The sequence below is a fragment of the Diadema antillarum genome, unplaced genomic scaffold (assembly GCF_040938485.1).
Source record: "Diadema antillarum isolate AM-2024a unplaced genomic scaffold, OU_Dant_1.0 scf00000104, whole genome shotgun sequence".
Lineage (NCBI taxonomy): Eukaryota > Metazoa > Echinodermata > Echinoidea > Diadematoida > Diadematidae > Diadema > Diadema antillarum.
The window spans coordinates 25,551-45,184 of NW_027270993.1; the positions used below are offsets into that span (position 1 = coordinate 25,551).

A 19,634-nucleotide genomic window follows, 5' to 3' on the forward strand; every position below is an offset into this window, starting at 1 on the left:
TCCGTGACGTGTAATGTTGTTGCTTTTTGATGTGTCTGCTGTTCTTTCATAGAAAGAGGATCAAGGAGCGCGCAACCCGTCCGCGCGCATGCACAGGTTCTGTAGAGTTATGGCGTGTGTACCAGGCAGGGTATACAGAATGCCGAGTACAAGTCTGCGCGCTCTCTGAGCCAGTACGGTCTTCAGCGTGTACGTTCATCATGGCGGCGCCCATCGTCTCATCTGATGCTTCTCAAAGTGACCATGTGGGTGGTGAAAATGTTGCCAGAAGCACTGAAACAAGTGACACATCGCGGAGGACGAAAGCCCCTTCAACAAGATCTGACCTCTTGAATATTAAAAGTGGAGACATATGTATGGGTATGAGCTCATAGTACGCAGCAGCTAGTAGCAGCTCTGGATAAAGAGGATAACCTACCGGCACGTAGTAATACATGTATATACACAGCCCTGTCGAGCTGTCCATGTAAAAACGCACGGCGTCTGGTCGGGCTATAAATCCCGACCCCGGGGCGCTCGGGCTGATCGCAGTTGAGACGCCGTGTGCAAAGCACGGCGCAACATTTGTGTACAGTGACAGACAGGGCTGCCGGCTGCGTACTGTAAAAGTGGAAATTTTTGCGGTGTTGAAATTTTTGCGCATTTCGCGCAAGCAGAAACTAGCGCGAAAATAAAGCGCGCAAATATTTTTGCATGCCATATGTTCCAGTGCAGTGGTTAATGTCTTGATTCCGCGGAATCTGAAAAACTCACGAAAATCTTCTCACCCGGCCTAGCGCGAAAAATTAGTCGCGTGAAAATATCAACTTTTACAGTACAGTGTATCCCATGATCCTATGCTATACTGTAGTTGATCGGTCTGTATCTGGTCGTCGGGGATATGTTCCGCGCCGCGGAGACTGCGTCTCCGTCTGGCTTCACGGATCCCCTCCTACGGAGGAGGGCGTTAAAGGACAAGTTCACCTTCACAAACATAAGGATTGAGAAAATGCAACAATATTAGTAGAACACATCAGTGAAAGTTTGAGGAAAATTGGACAATCGATGCAAAAGTTATGAATTTTTTTAAATTTTTGTGTTGGAACCGCTGGATGAGGAGACTACTACAGCTTGTGAGTCATATGCGTACAACAGTATAAAGAAAATATAAAAGAAAATTCAACATATTTTCACTTTTTTCGCATAATAAAAGAGCAATTGACTTGCCTCTTTCTAAAGGCAGGGGGAATAATATTACCCATAACATTTATCGGTAACGGGTCAGGGGAATGTGTACTTTTTTCAAAAGATGGAATTTTGTGAAATTCTCTTTATATTTTCCTTATATTGTTGTACGCATGTGACATCTAAGTTATTCATACACTGCAGTAGTCTTCTCATACAGCGGGTACTGCACAAAAACTTCAAAAATTCATAACTTTTGAACGGATTGTCTGATTTTCCTCAAACTTTCAATGATGTGTTCTACTAATATTGCTACATTCTCTCAATCCTTATGTTTATGAAGGTGAACTTGTCCTTTAACATCAAAAAGATAAAAGACTCCTCCGGACAGACGGATCTTTCTGTTTAATCCTACTAATAAGATCTAGTTACTCTGCTCTGCTAAGTGTTGACTGCATGAGTCTTGCGACAGAAAAATCCGTCTGGCTGAAAAAGTTTTTATCATTTTTTTTTTTTTTTAACTTTTATGGCTCTCCTCTGACGACATAAGGGGATTCCGTGAAGCCAGATGCAGTCTCCGCTCGGAACATCCCCCAACAAGACACAGACCGATCCTTTGGCTTTGGTCAACAGGAGTCGTAGCTGAGTGGATTTTTAGGCTAAATTTCATAAGTTCCCTCATGCGCACTATTCCTTCTGATGATGCATGGAACTGAAAGGATATGTAGGGATTCTGCATGCATCATTTGTTTTATAGAATGATGACCAATTTTGCCAAAAAAAATCCAGTGTTTTTTAATAGATACCTGGTCTTTATCTAGTCGTTGGGGATACAATGTGTATGTTTTGCGCCTGGCTTCACGGAATCCCCTTCCTTCGGAGGAGAGCCGTAAAATGTCAAAAAATGAGCAAAAAAACTCCTGCGGACAGACAGATATTTATGTCTAAGTTACCGCATGCACACATGAAATTCCAGGCCTTCTGATACATGAAAGGACATGTTCATCATTTGTTTTATAGAATGGTAACAAATTTTGCCCCAAATCCAGCACATGATATGTAAACATAACAACATAGGTTAGGTGGAATGGTTGCGCTAGAAGTATAGAACCTGATTACCGTAAACATTCTTGTATAACTAAGGTGCACTCACTCGACATAAATGTTTTTTCTTTTCTTTTCCTCTACATTTTATTTTGCTGATCCCTGATCCAGAATCACTACTAATCAAAAGGAGCAGGCCGTACAAAATGGGTCCATCATCAGGTAAGCTGATGCCGTACTACTGTACATCTAATTCAAAGACATTCACATATTAACTTGAAAATGAATAGAGAAACTTAGTATAACTATAAAAGCACTGACAAAATAGTTGTGATAAACAAGATCAAAGGCAGTTCTGATGATGTCTATTTTTCCAATGCTTGGGTAATGATATTTTCTGAACCCTTCTCAAGAAAAGTACATAAAATGAAAGCAGCTGAAAATACACAATGCTATTTAATCATCATGTTACATCCTATGACTAGTGCACAGGGGACATTGTGTGTCAATATTTCATTAAAATGCAGGGCAACCCCATTCTAAAAGAAAAATTGCCAGGACCTCCGATTTTACCTCATTATAACTGGTACCTTCTTGTAAAAATGTGCTGAAAAAGAGGCCAGGGGATAAAGTAATGGAAAATCAGGACCACCAAAATCACCTAATTAAAAGCAGGACCTTGTTGTAAGTGAGCTGCATGGTTCATGGCATTTCAAAATCATTTATACAATGAAAATAAGGAGTAGATATACTCCTAATTCAAGCACATCATTTTGTGACGAACCATTGCAAACATGGTAACATCATATGACTTGTGTACAGTGGACATTGTGCTTCGATGTCTTGTTAAGATATTGTATTTTTCTCCCCAACTTCTCTGCAGTGTTGAATCGCGTGAAGTCCTTCCTCCCTGAGCTAGAACGGGCTAATCAACAGCTGGATGCAAGACTAGAGAAAGGCAGCACTCCTGAGGACCTTGATATTGAGAATGTGGACGAGTGCAGTGGACCCATCATTGAAATGGTAAGAATTATTACACTGACTATAGATGCATTTTCTTCGTACCAAAGGAATGGTGCATTTCATAGTTGTGCAGCAAGCAGTTTTTTAAATTGTATCATGGTGTCAGTACTGTGATTCTGTTGTTCCTATTTAAGAATTGGAGCCATTTCATTTCTGGCCATGCATGACAAAACCCACAAAGAGTCACACAGATTGATTTTCCATTAGGCATGAAAGTTTGCGTTTCGGTCAGCAAAGTTCATATTCAGTTCGTAGTATTCTGAGATACAATGTAGTAATCCTTCCATACTGCTGTATATGTAGAGCACTGAATTATGAAATTATGTAAGAGTGGCACTTTTTCGCAGTTTTTGTAAAATGATACTTTTGGTTTACTATATATCAATGTACTAATCACACTTTTTGAAGACAGGAAGACCCTCTAAATAAGGGGTGCAGTCAGTGCACTGTAACATTCAAGTAATATTTGTGCCCACATTGTCTACACACATGCATGTTCATGTACTACTAGTATGTCTACAGGATATTATCCTTATTGTCCATCATTATAGAAGTGGGGCTCATAGACTGACAAATCATAAGTTGTTTTTTTTTTTCTGTCTTATTTCTACTCCTCTGGTAATCTCTATTTTTCTTTAACCCATCTGGTACTTGACAGTGCACATGAAAACAAAACAAAACAACAACAACAACAACAACAACAACAACAACAACAACAACAACAACAACAACAACAACAACAACAACAACAACAACAACAACAACAACAACAACAACAACAACAACAACAACAACAACAACAACAACAACAAATGATGAACCAGCCTGGCAAGGAATGCAATGTTAACTAGATCTGTTGTGGTCTTCTGATTCCTTGCAGAATTAAAGACATTTCTGACCAAACTTTGCAGTGCAAATTTTGCTTTAGGCATTATTGACTACATTCTGTTGTGGTCTTGCAATTCCTTGCAGAACTTAGCACTGTGTGAACGTGAAGATGGGAGTTCAGATGACGATGATGATGACAGTGATGCGGATAGTGAAAGTGACGACAGCGAAGATGAGTGCCACCTCCATCACAACTCTGCAGAGATCAATCCACAAACTCTGAAGCTTCCGGGCAGCAGGAAATCAAAGAGTGGAAGGACATTGATTCAGGAGATGGAAGGGTCAAAATCAAACTCTACAAGTGATTGCCAACAGGAGAGGACTTGAATTTTATCAGCGACAGTAGTGACAAACATTTAAATATGACAGCCCAATAGTTGAGTGCACACTCTTCTACCAAATCATGGATTATCTACTCACATCCTCTTGCACTCCTAAAAACATCGAGACACTGTGAACTTGAGAGACAGTCCAAGTTTCGAGGCAGGAAAGAGGATCAGGGCATCATTATCTTGGGTGTGACAGTCAAATCTTCATTTTGTGGTTAGGGATCACAGTATTCTTGCCAAAGGCATATTGTAGAAGACACACATAATCATAGTTTTAATGTCTTGCTTTACTTTTCGTCAGCTGAACTACATGTATAAAAAAGTGAAAAACTGAAGAATGGTACCAAATGATAACATGAGCACATTATTGGGAGATTGCCAGTATGTTACTCAACAGAACTTTACTGGAAGATCAGTGTATGTGTCAGTATTTCATTTGACATCGAAATTTACAGTGATTTCAGCAGACATGCAGATGTTCATCCACCCACATACTAAAGGAAAAATATAAATCTGATGTTACAAAAATGTTTCTTAATTTTTTTTACCTTTGCCTTAGGTACAGATATACATGTACCTGCATTTACAACATGCTTGCAATCATGACTAAGGAATTAAGAAAGTCATCATAATTAAGAAGTCACAGATTCCATTCTTGACATTTCTGTTATGCCAAATTGAAATACAGTATTGTGGGTTTAGGTTTTGACTCTAACCGTAATCACCCTGCCCATTCTAGTTCGTATGCAAACTAAATGCTCCCTCCATAGATGGGTTCACAAAAAAATATTGTTACCATGGCAACATTGTTTAACTTTGACGAAAGATGAAGTTTGCACAGCCACATATCACAGCAGTCTTATTTGCCAAATTTCAAATCGAATGCTCAAAAACTGTGGGAGTTACTGTGAAGTAAGATATTTTCACGGCATGACATTTTTGCAAATTGGAGCCGACTGCCTTTTTCACAGCATGAAATTTTTGTGAATTGTCTCTGGCATCAATGCATACAGTGTAGGCAAAAATTTTCACATGCATTCTAATTTCTTGAACCTGGGCTCTCGCGAAATTCTCAAAATGTTACCATGGCAACACATCAATACTCATGAAAGATGAAGTTTGCACATGAACATGCCATAGCAATCAAATGTGTCAAATTTCAACTCAAATGCTCAAAACCTGATGGAGTGAGCTCAATCCACAATATATTTGTATGATTTTAATTGAAAAAATACTGGTGCCATGGCAACCCATTGGTCTACATCAAGACAAAAATTAAGTTTGCACATCTACATGTTATAGTGTGCCAAAAGTTCAATTCAAATGCTCAGAAACTGAGGGAGTTAGCTCAATCCACAATATTTTTTTATACTTTTTACTGAAAAAAAAATTGTTACCATGGCAATACATTGTTCAACTTTGACAGAAGATGAGTTTTCCACATCTAAAATTCATATTGGTCGAATGTAGATCTCAAGTCAAATGCTCAAAACCTGAGAGAGTTAGCAAAATCCACTAGTGTACTGTACTTGGTAATTTGATTTTCATCAGAAATATGCTGTTACCATGTCAGCATTGTTAAACAATGATGGAAAATGAAGTTTCCACAGCTACATACTACAGCAGGCACAGGTGTGAATTTTCAAGTCATGTGCTTAAAAACTGAGAGTTGGGTCAAGCTTCATATTTTGGTATGATTTGTATAAACATGTTACAATGGCAACGGATAGGCATTGATGCTCACAACAGTGTCTTGCATGATAGCATACATTACAGTGATCATAAAAATGTCCTAAGTTCCAACTCTAATGCTCAAAAACTGAAGCAGTAGCCTCCACTCAATTTTGTATGATTTGTTTAAAAACTGCTGTTGCCATGACAACAGATTTCTTAACCCACAGAAGGTGTCTTGTGCAACTACATATTACATTGACAGGAATTCTGTAAAGGGGGGGGGGGGCACAACTAATATTTCTGGTGCCACTTCCGGGTTTCATTTCATTTTTTAGTTTGTTTTTATTTTGTTTTTAACGAAAAATAAAGGGAGGGCGTGCGCCGGTTGCGCCCCCCTCTGGATCCGCCACTGATTGATAACATGTGGCAAATTTCAATCAAACTCCTTTTAAACTGAGGGTAGTTAAATCCACAAAAGTATGTATGATTTTTTTAATGAAAATTTGCTGTTACAATTGTCAATACTGACAAAAAAGGTGTCTTGCACAACTATGATTGCTGTCATCTGCTAGTCCCAAAGCCTATGTTATACAGCTGTTATAACGGGAGTAGCCTGTATATGCATACCTCCATAACAGGGAATGTTTCTGACAATTGAAGAACTTTGTCTTCGGCTTGCCAGACATACAAACTGTATTAACAACTATTGTATGCAAATTAGATTCAAGCCTTGAAATGTGTAGAGAATGTACAGGTGGATAGAATTGCTTTTTAGCTCACCTGAGCCAAAGGCTCAAGTGAGCTATTGCGATCGCCCTTCGTCCGGCGTCCGTCGTGCGTCGTCCGTCGTCCGTCGTCCGTCGTGCGTCGTGCGTAAACTTTTTACATTTTCATCTTCTTCTTGAAAACCCCATGACCGATTTTCATCAAACTTGGCAGGTAGCATCCCTAGGGGGTTAGGAACTCAATTTGTTAAAATGGGCACCATGCCCCACCCAGGGGGCCCCCAGGGGGGCCCAAACCCCCCAAAATTAAGGAATCTGTAAAAATCTTCTTCTCTAGAACCAGAAGTGATAGAGCTAAGTTAATACTATGAGTTAGTACATTGATGACTGTAGTTTCAAGTTTGTTCATGGCAGAATCAGGGGTGCCCCCCTTGGGACCCAGGGGAGGGGGGTGGGGAAGGGTTCTAATGGGGCCTAAATTGTACATTTTCATCTTCTTCTTGAGAACTCCATGACCCATTTTCACCAAACTTGGCAGGTAGCATCCCTAGGGGGTTAGGAACTCCATTTGTTAAAATGGGCACCATGACCCACCCAGGGGGCCCCCAGGGGGCCCAAACCCCCCAGAATTAAGGAATCCGCAAAAATCTTCTTCTCTAGAACCAGAAGTGATAGAGCTAGGTTAATACTATGAGTTAGCACATTGATGACTGTAGTTTCAAGTTTGTTCATGGCAGAATCAGGGGTGCCCCCCTTGGGACCGGGGGGGGGGGGGGGGGGGGGGGGGGGGGGGGGGGGGTGAGGAGGGGTCCTAATGGGGCCTAAATTGTACATTTTTATCTTCTTCTTGAGAACCCCATGACCCATTTTCACCAAACTTGGCAGGTAGCATCCCTAGGGGGTTAGGATCTCAATTTGTTAAAATGGGCACCATGCCCCGCCCAGGGGGCCCCCAGGGGGCCCAAACCCCCCAAATGAAGGAATCTTTAAAAATCTTCTCTAGAATCAGAAGTTATAGAGCTGAGATAATACTATGAGTGAGTACATTAATGACTGTAGTTTCAAGTTTGTTCATAGGAGATCCAGGGGTGCCCCTCTTGGGGGTAGGGGGGGGGGGGGGGAGGTGGTTGGAAGGGTCCAAATGGGGGCCTGAATTTTACATTTTCATCTTCTTCCTGAAAACCTCATGATGGATTTTTGTCAAACTTGGCAGGTAGCATCCCTAGGTGGTCAGGATCTCAATTTATCAAACTGGGCACCATGCCCCACCCAGAGGGCCCCAGGGGGCCCCAATTCCCCCAAATTAAGGAATCTTGAAAAAATTGGGCCCTTATTGTACATTTTCATCTTCCACTTGAGAATGCCTCGTCAAATTTTGGTAGAGCTGTGAATAATTTAGATTAGTGACTGCGTGAAAGGTGAACTTGCGATACTCAGGTGAGCGCTAGACCGCGGGTCTCTTGTTTCTGGGTTCTTGGAGGAAAAATATTAATACACCTGTAGATTTGAATACATCTGGAAACTACATGTAGTCTATTGCTTGTTACTTTTTATGCTGTTTCGCAAAGTCTGTAAATAAATTCACTTTGAAGTAAGTAGATGATTGGAAGTATTGTTATCAATGACCTCAAATGACTATCAGAGCAGTTCAGAGGAATTGGCAAACATGGGAAATCTTGTTGATGTGGTTTGATTACTTTGAATATGCACATGAATTCACAACTCAGGCTGCGTTTATCATCTTTCCCCCGTTGAAATGGCTTTCAAAAGCCGTTTCCAAAGCCCTTTAGAAACGGCTTCCAAAATAGTTGCATTTATCAACTCTTCGATAACTGACCTGTCACTGCACAGCTGCATTGCGCAATTCGACCTGAGGAGAAGAGGTCATATAAGGCGTGCATGGTTCATAACTGCAGTACAAAGCCTTTTCAAAACATCTTTGCGTTTATTTCGCTTCAAAAGGCTTCTAGAAACAGATTTCTGGAAACCTGTTAAGGAAACCTGTTTCGGAAAGCATAAATTTGCGGCTTTCGAAAAGGCTTTCCGAAAAGGCTTTCAAAACAGCTTTGCGTTTATCATCTCGTAAAAATTCCCTGAAAGCCGTTTGGAAAACCTGTTTCTGCCGAGAAAAAGAGTTGATAAACACACTCTCAGTCATGTGTGTGTGTGGTGTGTGGGTGGTGTATTGCATGAGTTGTGTTTGCATGAACTCACAAAATTTTTCAGTCTAATCACAGTTTCAGCTACACTTTACCTGTGCAACAAAATTCAACACAATACCAGGTACATGATTCAGGAACATAGATCTGCAATTTAATTGCATTTTATTTTCTTTTTCACAGACATGGACGTCATTGCACAGACACAAAACATGTGATGATAAACTTTGCAAAGGTTTCAAAGAGTATACATGTATACAGCATCATTAGTTCAGCTCCAACATACTGATCCACTTTTGGCATCAAATACTGAACAATGAATGCCACTCGACCCATTCTATCACTCCATTCTAGTGTGTTTAGACTGCAGTTGTACAAATTTGGAGGCTACTACACTGTACTGTAAAATACAGCATAAGACACCTGTATTTATTATACACAGTTAGTTGTACACCTTGGATTAATTCAACACTGCAGAAAAAGGTGCAATTAGTGGAACCATTGTACTGTACAAAGGCTATTTGAGATCATTACTTCAAGAGTGCAAGGGGAAACATCAACTCTCTAAAATAAACTTTGTCTGGCATTGAATATTGATACATATACAACTTTGTTGTTCTGCATGAATATTGACACAATACAAGCCTTTGGTATTCAAATACAAGCCCCGAGTTAAGTTGGCTACATGCCACCATCTCCCAATTCTTGGGAGCCCTTTCTACCACCTACCCAGATAAATCAATATCCTTTCTGGGCCCTCCAAAAAAGATGCAATCGAACATAAGTCAGAAAATCAAACATAAGTCAGGTATCAGCCAATCAGAATGGAGTATTCACAGACTTATGTGTGATTTTCTGACTTATATTTGATCTCAACTTTTATGCAACAGTGCCCTGGTCTCCATTCTCTTCAGGGAGAACCATGTTGCAGTATGAAGTGCCACTTGGGTCAAGGGTTATTTGGGACTGGACTGGTAGGTGGTGGAGCTTGAGATCTTGAATTAAAAGACGAAGAGATATAATATATGCTGCTTACAAATACATGCAGCATCCATTTTCTGGTTTTGTCTGGTTTTTGCTTTTTCTAAAACTGGGAAGATAAGACCCCTACGCATCACTAAACTGCATCCTTGCCCAGGGGCAGATCCAGGAATTCCGTAAGGGGGGGGGGGGGGGGGGGGGGGGCGCAAACAATATTTCTGGTGCTACCTTCGGGTTTCATCTCATAGTTTTCTTTTTATTTCTTTTGTTATAACAACAAATAAAGAGGGGGCGCTCACCGGGTGCGCCCCCCTCTGGATCTGCTACTGCTGGCCTGTATTCAATTAATGTAATTGCTATCTCCATGGGAACCACTGCCAAATCATTTAATATTGAGGTCCTCTGTCTCTCTGTCTGGCGGGATGGTGTCATGTCCCTGACAACTCCGGCTTCCATTCTCCACTCTGGTACTTCTTCCAGTTGAGCTGGTAGAGGGATGGTCCTCTCTTCATGATGACACCACTGCCAAGGCACTCATCACCACGATAAAAGACTGCATACTGCAAGGAGAAAGAATGACATCATGAAGCACAAAAACAAAAAATTGTCTTACTGTGGCATGAGATGAAGTTTGTACAAATCTATTAAATGTATCACAACTGGCAAACTGAGGCTAACCAAGATTTGAGGCATGACAAAGAAATTAACAGTACTGTTTTGTGTTCCTTTTGTTTGTGTGTATAAAGATGCTGCTTGTAATGTTGGGAGTTTGTCAATCCCTCTTCATTATGTGAAGATCTATCAGGAGGAAGAAGATGGTAGACAATTACGGTACTGTATCGATATTGGTGCAATGTTATCATCCTTTTGGTTCACAACTAACAGTTTTGTTGTTGTTGTTTTTTCTATCAAGATTCCATCATGGCAAGACTTTCAAGGGTTCAGAAACTACTGGGGATAGCCAAAAATTGATTTGAATAGTTTCAGGGCTTCACTGCTTCAGAATTGTGCTGTTTGTGATGGTCCTGAGATTCTGGGTTTGACCTACACTAAGCGTAATGCTCCATTGAAAGGAGAGAGGAGAGAAACTGATTTCTTGTGAAGAAAGTGAGCTGGAAATTCTGTCTTTGGGTGTCAAAGTAAAATGATACAAAAAAAAAAGATGTACAAAAGAACATTCTGAAAAAAATACATGTATACTACGGCTAGTTTTCTTTTAAATTTTGCCTAGAACAAAGCATAGGGACTGTATTGGGGGCATTAACCCATTGAGGACGGTTTGATTTTGCTTCAATACTCATTTTCCATAGACGTTTGCCCGAGTATATGCTCGGGACTCGTCCTCAACGGGTTAAACAAGGTAAAGCTATGATCCATGCTGAGAACATTTGGGTAAGATCTACTGCAGGCAAAACAAACTTGCTCATTACCACTCTCGGACACATGCTCACCAAGATTGCACTTCTCATTTTTATATCCATAAAATTACATTGTAAGTACTACAGCAATTATAAAATGTGATATGGCCTTCTTGAACATGTAGAACTACATGTAGAACAAAGATAACTTGTAAAATGATGACTTGCTGAAAGAGTACACATGTATAATGTAACGACATACTAACCTGCCCTGGTGTTATTGCCCTCAGTGGTCTACAGAGTGACACGATCACAGAGCCCAAGGAACTTAATGTTAAGGTGCACTTTGCTGAAAGGGAAAAAAAAAAAAATAAATAAATAAAAATGAACAGAGTATTGCAAAAATAGAGCGGTAACAGTAATGTGTTTCTGGAGCAAAGAAATTATTGAAATGCACATACTATATAATTGCCAACACCATGTTATGAGGAATAGCTATTCTGCTTGTGTCTGGCTTCAGATCAAATTAACCCAAGCTTACTCTATGTCCGGTAGCAACATTCAACAATCACCTGGGACTTGTAATTCTGTAAGCATAAAAGGGATCCTTCTATTACAAAAAAGGAAAGATGCGCTCTGATGCTGGAACAACATTAAAACACCATATACATTATACATTGATATTTAACCAAATTGTACAAATTGTACTGAAATTTGCTGGGGCTGAACAAGAGAATAGTGACAATACTTTCCCCTATCTGGCTGTTAACAAACTTCATTTGTTCTATGTAAGTATATGGAAACCTAGTCAGATCTTATGCGAAAAGAATAAATTTACATTAACTCTCTGCACTAGTTATTTCCACATGAATCAATCATAATTACATATTCCAAGCCTGAACTAAAAGTCATTGCAGTCTATGTGGTACTGTGAGCTAAAGATCTATTGTTCCAAGCTTTTATTTCTAATACAGTTGCACAATCAGCTAGACACGATGTTCCTCATTGTAAATTCAAAGCTGATTCAACTACATTTGCTATACCTTGTGGTATACATGTATTCTCAAATTCAAAAAAAAAAAATGTTAACTTGAAAGGAAAAACAACAATGAAGACCTACTGATACTGTGCATAATATTAAAGATTTCCTTCATTCTTTTGTGTGCTGGACTTACTCAGATCGTGAACATGCTGGAACCGAAAGTCACAGTCCATCATTTGGTCCTCCAAGAGTTCCCTGGGTGGTCTGTGGATCCAGTGGACAGGACCAGTCCAGAAAGTCTCATGGAACAAGGCTGGGTGATGGGTAGTTGGTGCCTGCAAGTAGGAGGAGGGGAGACAAAGATAAAAGATAGCCCACTGGAGAGAATGACTCAGGCTCATCCAAGCTATTCTTTATCACCATATTCTTTTTCTATTTTATGTCAACAACACTCTTACATCAAGCCATCACTAAATGGGCAACATTGTGCATTCTGTTTGGAAATATTGAGGCCTAAAGTCATCATTTTCCACAACTTTTTTTTTATTCTGTAATGAAGTTGAAGCAAATACTAACTGATTATACACTTAAAGAATTTGACATCACAATGTTTATGAACACTATCTTTATCTATATTTCAACTTAAATGGGCATCTCAATGCATCAATGCATCATTCAATAATAATATGAATGACTTCAAAATTAATAACTTTGTTCAATATCTTTTATTTCTGTCATAAATTGAAATGAAGCATACAGAAAAAGGATTATAAACTGTCTAAAGGTACAGATGTTTGACATCACAGTGAGTGCAGATATTCAACTGCCTGTGTTCATTTCAATTCACACATATTTACTAGTCTGATCAGTCTATGATCACACACGTATTTCTTACAAAGCAGTCAGAAATCCACTGCAATCTTGGCAGTGATACCTTGACATGCAGACATCACTCCAAAGTCAAACTGGTGTATTCCGTGGTAAATTCATCCTCACAGTTATCTAGCTAAAATTTAGGTACAAAATTTCTGTCATAGATGTCCTTCTATAAATTTAATGCCCTTTACACATCGATCATTTCCTGAAGTGTAGAAAGGCCTTTGAAAATTTCACAATTTAGCCTTGATCATGACCAGATTTTCTTTTTTTTTTTAATGCCACCTGAAATCCTTAGAATATATTACTTCCACTCAGGATGTACTTACCACGTAAACTGCATTTGCCTCCGCATCCTTGTCAACAACAAACCATCTCTCCTTCATCCCTCCAATGTTGGCTCCTTGACCAACAGTGTATAGGAAGTGACCTAGAGATATAAAGACCAAACAAATATCTTTGTACAGCATAGCCTATGTTCTCTTTTCTTTTTCAAAGTTTGTCAAGAGTGCATGAATTAAATATGGGAAAGGGAATGAGTCAAAAGTTTGAAGTACCAAATGAGAGGTGCAAAAATATGTAGAAAATATACAATTTCTATATCTAATAATGACAGGTGATGGTATGATGTAAAAAATAATAACAGAATATATATTCCAACTTTGCTCCATTGTAACCAAATGTACACTGTACTTTAATGTTTCATTATAAGGGGGAAACATCAAGATTCAAGATATGTTTCTCGGTAACTTCAATGACACGGAAATGTTTGATGAACTCTTCCAATCAACTCTCTCGTTTTTAAGTTTCAAACTGCATCTTTCATATGCCTAAATTCATAAAATTCTCGACAAATGACTAATTGAAGCAATAGATAAATTACAAAATACAACCTTCATGATCACCAACTATCTTGTCATCTTCCACTGAAATGAAGTGTCCTGGCTTCGGTTCCAAGTACTGTGATTTGAGCAAGAATGGAAATATTGGAAAGTCTGGCGGTCAGTCTGGCCGAACTTCAAACATGTACATTCTAAAATTATCATTTATGAATTGAAAGCATGTGAAACATTTAAGAGTTGATGTACTTAGATCAAAGTGACACATACCACTACATAAATTTTGTGCTGTCACAACTGAGTGCCATCAGTTATAATTGAGTGACTTGCTATTTCCTGTAGATCTTACTGCACCCTGTTTACTGATCGGCGCATCCACTGGCACATTGTGATTTCTAAATGGCAAAAAACTAACTGACTAACTAACTATCAATAAACAAGATTGCAATAATTTAATGGCTGTCTACCCCTCTAAAATGGTGGTGGCCATGTGGGACTATCACATTGCTGCCCCCTTACGAGTCTGCTTAATGAAGGTGTTGGCAAACTTTGGGGGTAGAGGACCTTACTACATGACAATAATAGATAGGCAAGTTCAGCACATAAAGTCATGATATCATGTAGAAGCTCTTAATCAGGAATTCCACAATCAGATGTATGCCTAATGTTGTCTCATAGGTAACAACCTCCATAAGAAAAAGCTTATTATTAAAGACAACTGCATTTCATGCTCTTAAAGACAGTGATATATTGAGGCTCAAAGCTCTTAAAAACAATGCATTTACTCACTTTACATGTGAAGTGTTTATTCTTCAGCACTCACCTCCCTAATGAATCTTTGAAAGTGTCTCCTTCCGATGAAACAAATTCCCATGCTCTGTTGAAAATCAAGCCAACAAAATGTACTTGATACTTTCCAGTTTCATCAACAGTACATATCAAGGCTCAAGAATAAGAGTACCAGGTGATTGGGCAAGGAATGAAAATAATTAGTCATTAGTTGTGATTCAACTATGAAAATCAGATGCTATGTACCTACAATGTATATCAAGTTGTATGAACACTACAAAAACAAATACAACAGCATGTTCCCCTGCATAATTTTATAAGGCACAAGCTTTAAATCACTGATAATTTACCCCTATTTACACTGATGATTTGTCTTCTCCATGAAAGTTTATTTCTCACTGTTAGAAATATGTGGTGATAATTCAGTTTAAAAGAAATTAGCATGAGAGCAAACTTTGTTATAAGTGACAATGCAATTGCCACACTCAAACGGTAAGCACTATTTGGGCACCCGTCCCGCTTCATCATGAATATTCATCAGGCAGTAAGATACTGTACTAGTAAATGGCAGAACGCTGGATATGTGCCATAGAATGTAAAAACGTATTGCCGGGAAATGTAAAATTCTCGAAAATTGCGTCAACAGGGAATGTAAAAACGTCTCGCCGGGAGATGGAAAAATGTTCAGTTTTGCCGAGAAATGTAAAAACGCTGCTGGGAAACGTCAAAATTATGTATTTCCACAGTATTACGGATACATGTAGATGATGAATATTCATGATGAAACGGGACGGGTACCCAAATAGTGCTTACCCACTCAAACTTACTTCTTTTCTATCAGCTGATCGGTCGAGTCCAACTGCCTTGGCTATTTGTTTCACAGAATCCTTGGTGAGGTGGCCCAGGGGAAAGATAGTCTTTGTCAAGGCACTTTGTGGTATTTGTGAAAGGAAGAATGTCTGGTCTTTCCAGCTGTCTTCTGCCTTCAGAAGTTTTACACCTGAAACAGAGTATAACATGACCATGCAAATGGATACCAAGCATCAACAGCATACTGAGTGAAATATGACACGAGAATGATCTGAGACCAGCTTCATTGGAATTGTGAATCATAACAGATCATTAAATTCTAGACACATCAATTAGCAATGATTGCCAAACCCCTATAATTCAATAGCAGCCCATTTGATAAATTTGCAAATGTCTTAGGCTTGCAATGTGGTACATTGCTTTTAGCTTCAACCCTATAGAGCATTGTGCTTGCAATTTCTACACTAGTACCATATAAATTTCAAATTGTACAATTCAGGATACAGTCATATTCTGCAAAGACACAAATGCATAATTTTGAGCTTTAACACTATTTACCAAATACTTCACTGCTCATATAGTTAGCAGACACTTTGCTTTGATTTCTCCTTGAGATTTCCACTAAATCTTCATTTTCTCCCTGGAGTAAATTTTAAAAGATTATGAAGGCTTCAAGTGAATGTCTGAACAATTAGCATTTATCTGAAACAACACATCTCACACCTTTATCAGTAGCACTCCTTTCAAAAAGAAAGCATTCTCCCACACTTGTCTGGGCGTAGTGACCCGTTGCCATGGCATCTGCCCCGAACCGGCCTATGGCGTGCTCCAGAAACTTGTCAAACTTGATGTATTTGTTGCAGAGAATGTCTGGATTTGGCGTGAACCCACTTTGATACTGTCGAAGAAATTCACTGTCAATGAAAAAAACAAACAAACAATAATCACAGTTCTTTAAATACAATGTACATAATTTCACAACTGTCGGGGCGGATCCAGGGATTCCTTAAAGGGAAGGCAAACCCAAAGAGCAATATGAATTGAGTGAAAGCAGCAACATTAGTAGAACACATCAGTGAAGGTTTGAAGAAAATCGGACTATCGATGCAAAAGTTATGAATTTTTAAAGTTTTGGTGTCGGAACCGCTGGATGAGGAGACTACTAGAGGTAATGATGTATGAGTGGACAACAATATAAAGAAAGTATAGAGAAAATTCCACAAAAATTCATTTTTCATGAAAATTACAAATTCCATCAACTTGATACTGACATATGTTAAGGGTAGCAACTATTCCCCCTGCTTTCTGAAAGCAGTTAGTCAAGTGCTCTTTCATAATGCCAGAAAATTGAATTTTTGTTGAATTTCCTTTATATTTTCTTTGTATTGTTGTCCACTCATACATCATAACCTCTAGTAGTCTCCTCATCCAGCGGTTCCAACACCAAAACTTTAAAAATTCATAACTTTCGCATCGATTGTCCGATTTTCCTAAAACTTTCACTAATATGTTCAACTGATGTTGCTGCTTTCACTCAATCCACATTGCATTTTGGGTTTGCATTCCCTTTAAAGGGGAGGCACCTTTGCAAAATTAAAGAGGTGGGGGGCGCATGCACCTCCCCCCACCCCCCACCCCCGCCATTTTTTTTCTTTTTATTTCTTTTGCTTTAACCAAAAATAGAGAGGGGCAATAATTCCAAATAAATGCAATAACTGCAATAATTAAAGCAAAAGAGTTTTTGGTACATCACAACTAGACACAACTCTGTTTGTTATGATCTTTTATGGTTGGCAATAGACTTCAAACAAACCACCATCACGCAAACACAAACCCTTCAGTACTATGGTGATTAACATTCACTCTCCACTCCTACCTGAAGACATTGTGCCAGTAGTCTTGTACAAAGTTAACTTGGTGGAAGGGAATGTCCAGCACCTCACAGGCATGCTGGGCATCTTCGCAGTCTTGGTCAGCGGCACACACTCCAGTCTCATCAACCACATCCCAGTTCCTCATGAATAGACCTGTCACACGGTAACCTAGCAACCAAATATAGCAGCATTGATCAATGCACACCAAGCTTAAACAAGGAAGCAATTTCTTAAACCATGGTTGAAGACAAACTGATTTTCTTATAACATGCATTTCCCATTAACTCCAGCCCGAGAATACTTGGGACTAGTCATCAGTGGGCTAAGCAGTCAAGGCCAACAATATCCCTGAATACTCTCAAGATACGTGAGAGTATTCTTTCAAAGAAATTAATGAAACTCATATTAAATCAACTCAAATTGAATCACTTAAACATTATGGATACTACATGCCAGATATTGATTTCCGGAATACATGAAATGTCTATTTGATTGTCTGTAATGAGATTGTGTGTGTCTGTTTCAACAATGTCACCAAAGAATGCACAAATGATACCTCAAACACAAGCTGAGCATAACATCACACCATCATCCATTACAATCATTCAATCTGAAATAATTGAACCACTTACCCAGGACTAACACAAAGCAGCATATCAAATAAAGATTAAGATATATCCATCGACCTGTATGCATCATACCATATTTTTTGTACCATGGGCTTCAAGAATGATGCCTATTTCCTTTGCTGTGTTCCTTTACTGATACACAGTGGTCAATACAACTGCTGATTATCTTCCTTGAACTCACACAAAGTATTAAGGGCATAACTTACCATTTGCAGATGAAACAAAAAAAACCCAGCATTAGTGCTTTAAAATAGTTCCAAAATGTGAGTTAGGGATAGAAACAACCACTGTAAAAATTTAAATCTGTATAATCGATGTTATTAAATATTGTAAAATACACAAAATGTGAATAATAGTTTAAATAATAAAAATTGACTTGTACGCAGATCCTAGTAGATCAGATCATGTTTCCAGACTAAACCGTCTACAGTTATGGTTTACTGAGAAAAATACTGATATCTCCTTATATTTTAGGCTTTCTTGCGAAAATTTCATATGGTAGGATGTTTTGTGATACAACAGATTTACACGTATGCATCAAATGTGATATCTTGAAAATTTGTTAAATCTCTGTTCCCAAACGTAAACAGGACCTTTAACTGAGGATATTTATTTTACCTTTGTTTTTAAGAATCCATGCAGCCACACTGCTGTCCACCCCACCAGACATTGCACAGACTATGTGCTTAGCCATGATGCCGTGCAATTGATGAGTCTCTCAGATATGCTGTCACATGACATGATACAAACTTTGTTAAACATTACAAATACACTAATATGGTGAGGTAAATATTTCCCTAACGAAGTAAAAGATGTTTCTCAATGAAAAACACACAAAGCAGTGGTGGATCCAGGTCTTCACATGGGGGGGGGGGGGGGGGGGGGGGAGGGAGACTTTTTGAAAAAAAAAGAAAGAAATCATGATAAGATGTTGAATATTGGAGAGCACGTTTAGAAGAAAAACACAATCTTAAACATTGTTATTCAGTGAATAAAAGATCTTGATCGATTGTTTGTGAAATAGAAAAGAGAAAATGAAATACCTCTCATCTTTGAATGATGATGAAAATACTAGTTTGATGCACTTATTTAATTATAGGTGAATCAATTAAAGATGATAGTGCTATACCTGAGCCTGAGGCCTACTTCACAAAAACTGATAACCTTAAATAAGATCAACAAAACAGTTACATGTATGGTGTGATTTAGGTATCTCTTCTAAAATTAAATTCGTAATACAGGACCAAATGCAACTTTTGAGACTGCATTCAGACTACACGTGTCAACACAAGACACATAAGTGGTTCATCTAAGTATAGCCTCTTGCTGCAAATGGGCACCTCAATAAGTTAAATGTAAGTTAAGTAGGGGAGAGCGGGGCGGGGTGAGTTGGGACGCGGGTCAAGTGGGACACATTCTCTGAATCAAAAACTGTTCAACCAATCAGCGATTGGCTTATATCTACAATAAGCCCCTAGCAACCATACATC

The 19,634-nt window shown here is 38.9% G+C and overlaps 2 protein-coding genes across 2 annotated transcripts; one reads left to right on the forward strand and one right to left on the reverse strand.

Moving 5' to 3' along the window:
• Positions 1-199: 199 nt before the first annotated feature.
• Positions 200-4,555, forward strand: LOC139719083 (uncharacterized). Its single transcript, XM_071630520.1, has 4 exons — positions 200-360; positions 2,380-2,430; positions 3,092-3,231; positions 4,204-4,555. Exons 1-4 carry the CDS (start codon positions 201-203, stop codon positions 4,444-4,446), a joined length of 594 nt encoding a protein of 197 aa, XP_071486621.1. The 5' UTR covers position 200; the 3' UTR covers positions 4,447-4,555.
• Positions 4,556-10,393: 5,838 nt separating this feature from the next.
• On the reverse strand, positions 10,394-18,838 carry LOC139719118 (mitochondrial tRNA-specific 2-thiouridylase 1-like). The gene is made up of 10 exons (XM_071630550.1): positions 18,763-18,838; positions 17,518-17,683; positions 16,365-16,555; positions 15,659-15,831; positions 14,866-14,919; positions 14,097-14,163; positions 13,533-13,633; positions 12,521-12,662; positions 11,612-11,694; positions 10,394-10,547 (listed from the first exon to the last, which is right to left on the reverse strand). Exons 1-10 carry the CDS (start codon positions 18,836-18,838, stop codon positions 10,416-10,418), a joined length of 1,185 nt encoding a protein of 394 aa, XP_071486651.1. The 3' UTR covers positions 10,394-10,415.
• Between the last annotated feature and the right edge of the window lie 796 nt (positions 18,839-19,634).

What these genes read in the sequence shown, in the direction of transcription:
- LOC139719118 (XM_071630550.1), bottom strand. Translation starts at nt 18,838, where the DNA reads ATGGCTAAGCACATAGTCTGTGCAATGTCTGGTGGGGTGGACAGCAGT. An exon ending in ATGGATTCTTAAAAACAAAG is followed by an intron (nt 17,684 to 18,762) that starts GTAAAATAAATA and finishes TTTGGTTGCTAG; the next exon opens with GTTACCGTGTGACAGGTCTA. An exon ending in TACTGGCACAATGTCTTCAG is followed by an intron (nt 16,556 to 17,517) that starts GTAGGAGTGGAG and finishes TTTCATTGACAG; the next exon opens with TGAATTTCTTCGACAGTATC.
- LOC139719083 (XM_071630520.1), top strand. Translation starts at nt 201, where the DNA reads ATGGCGGCGCCCATCGTCTCATCTGATGCTTCTCAAAGTGACCATGTG. An exon ending in CAAAATGGGTCCATCATCAG is followed by an intron (nt 2,431 to 3,091) that starts GTAAGCTGATGC and finishes ACTTCTCTGCAG; the next exon opens with TGTTGAATCGCGTGAAGTCC. An exon ending in GTGGACCCATCATTGAAATG is followed by an intron (nt 3,232 to 4,203) that starts GTAAGAATTATT and finishes AATTCCTTGCAG; the next exon opens with AACTTAGCACTGTGTGAACG.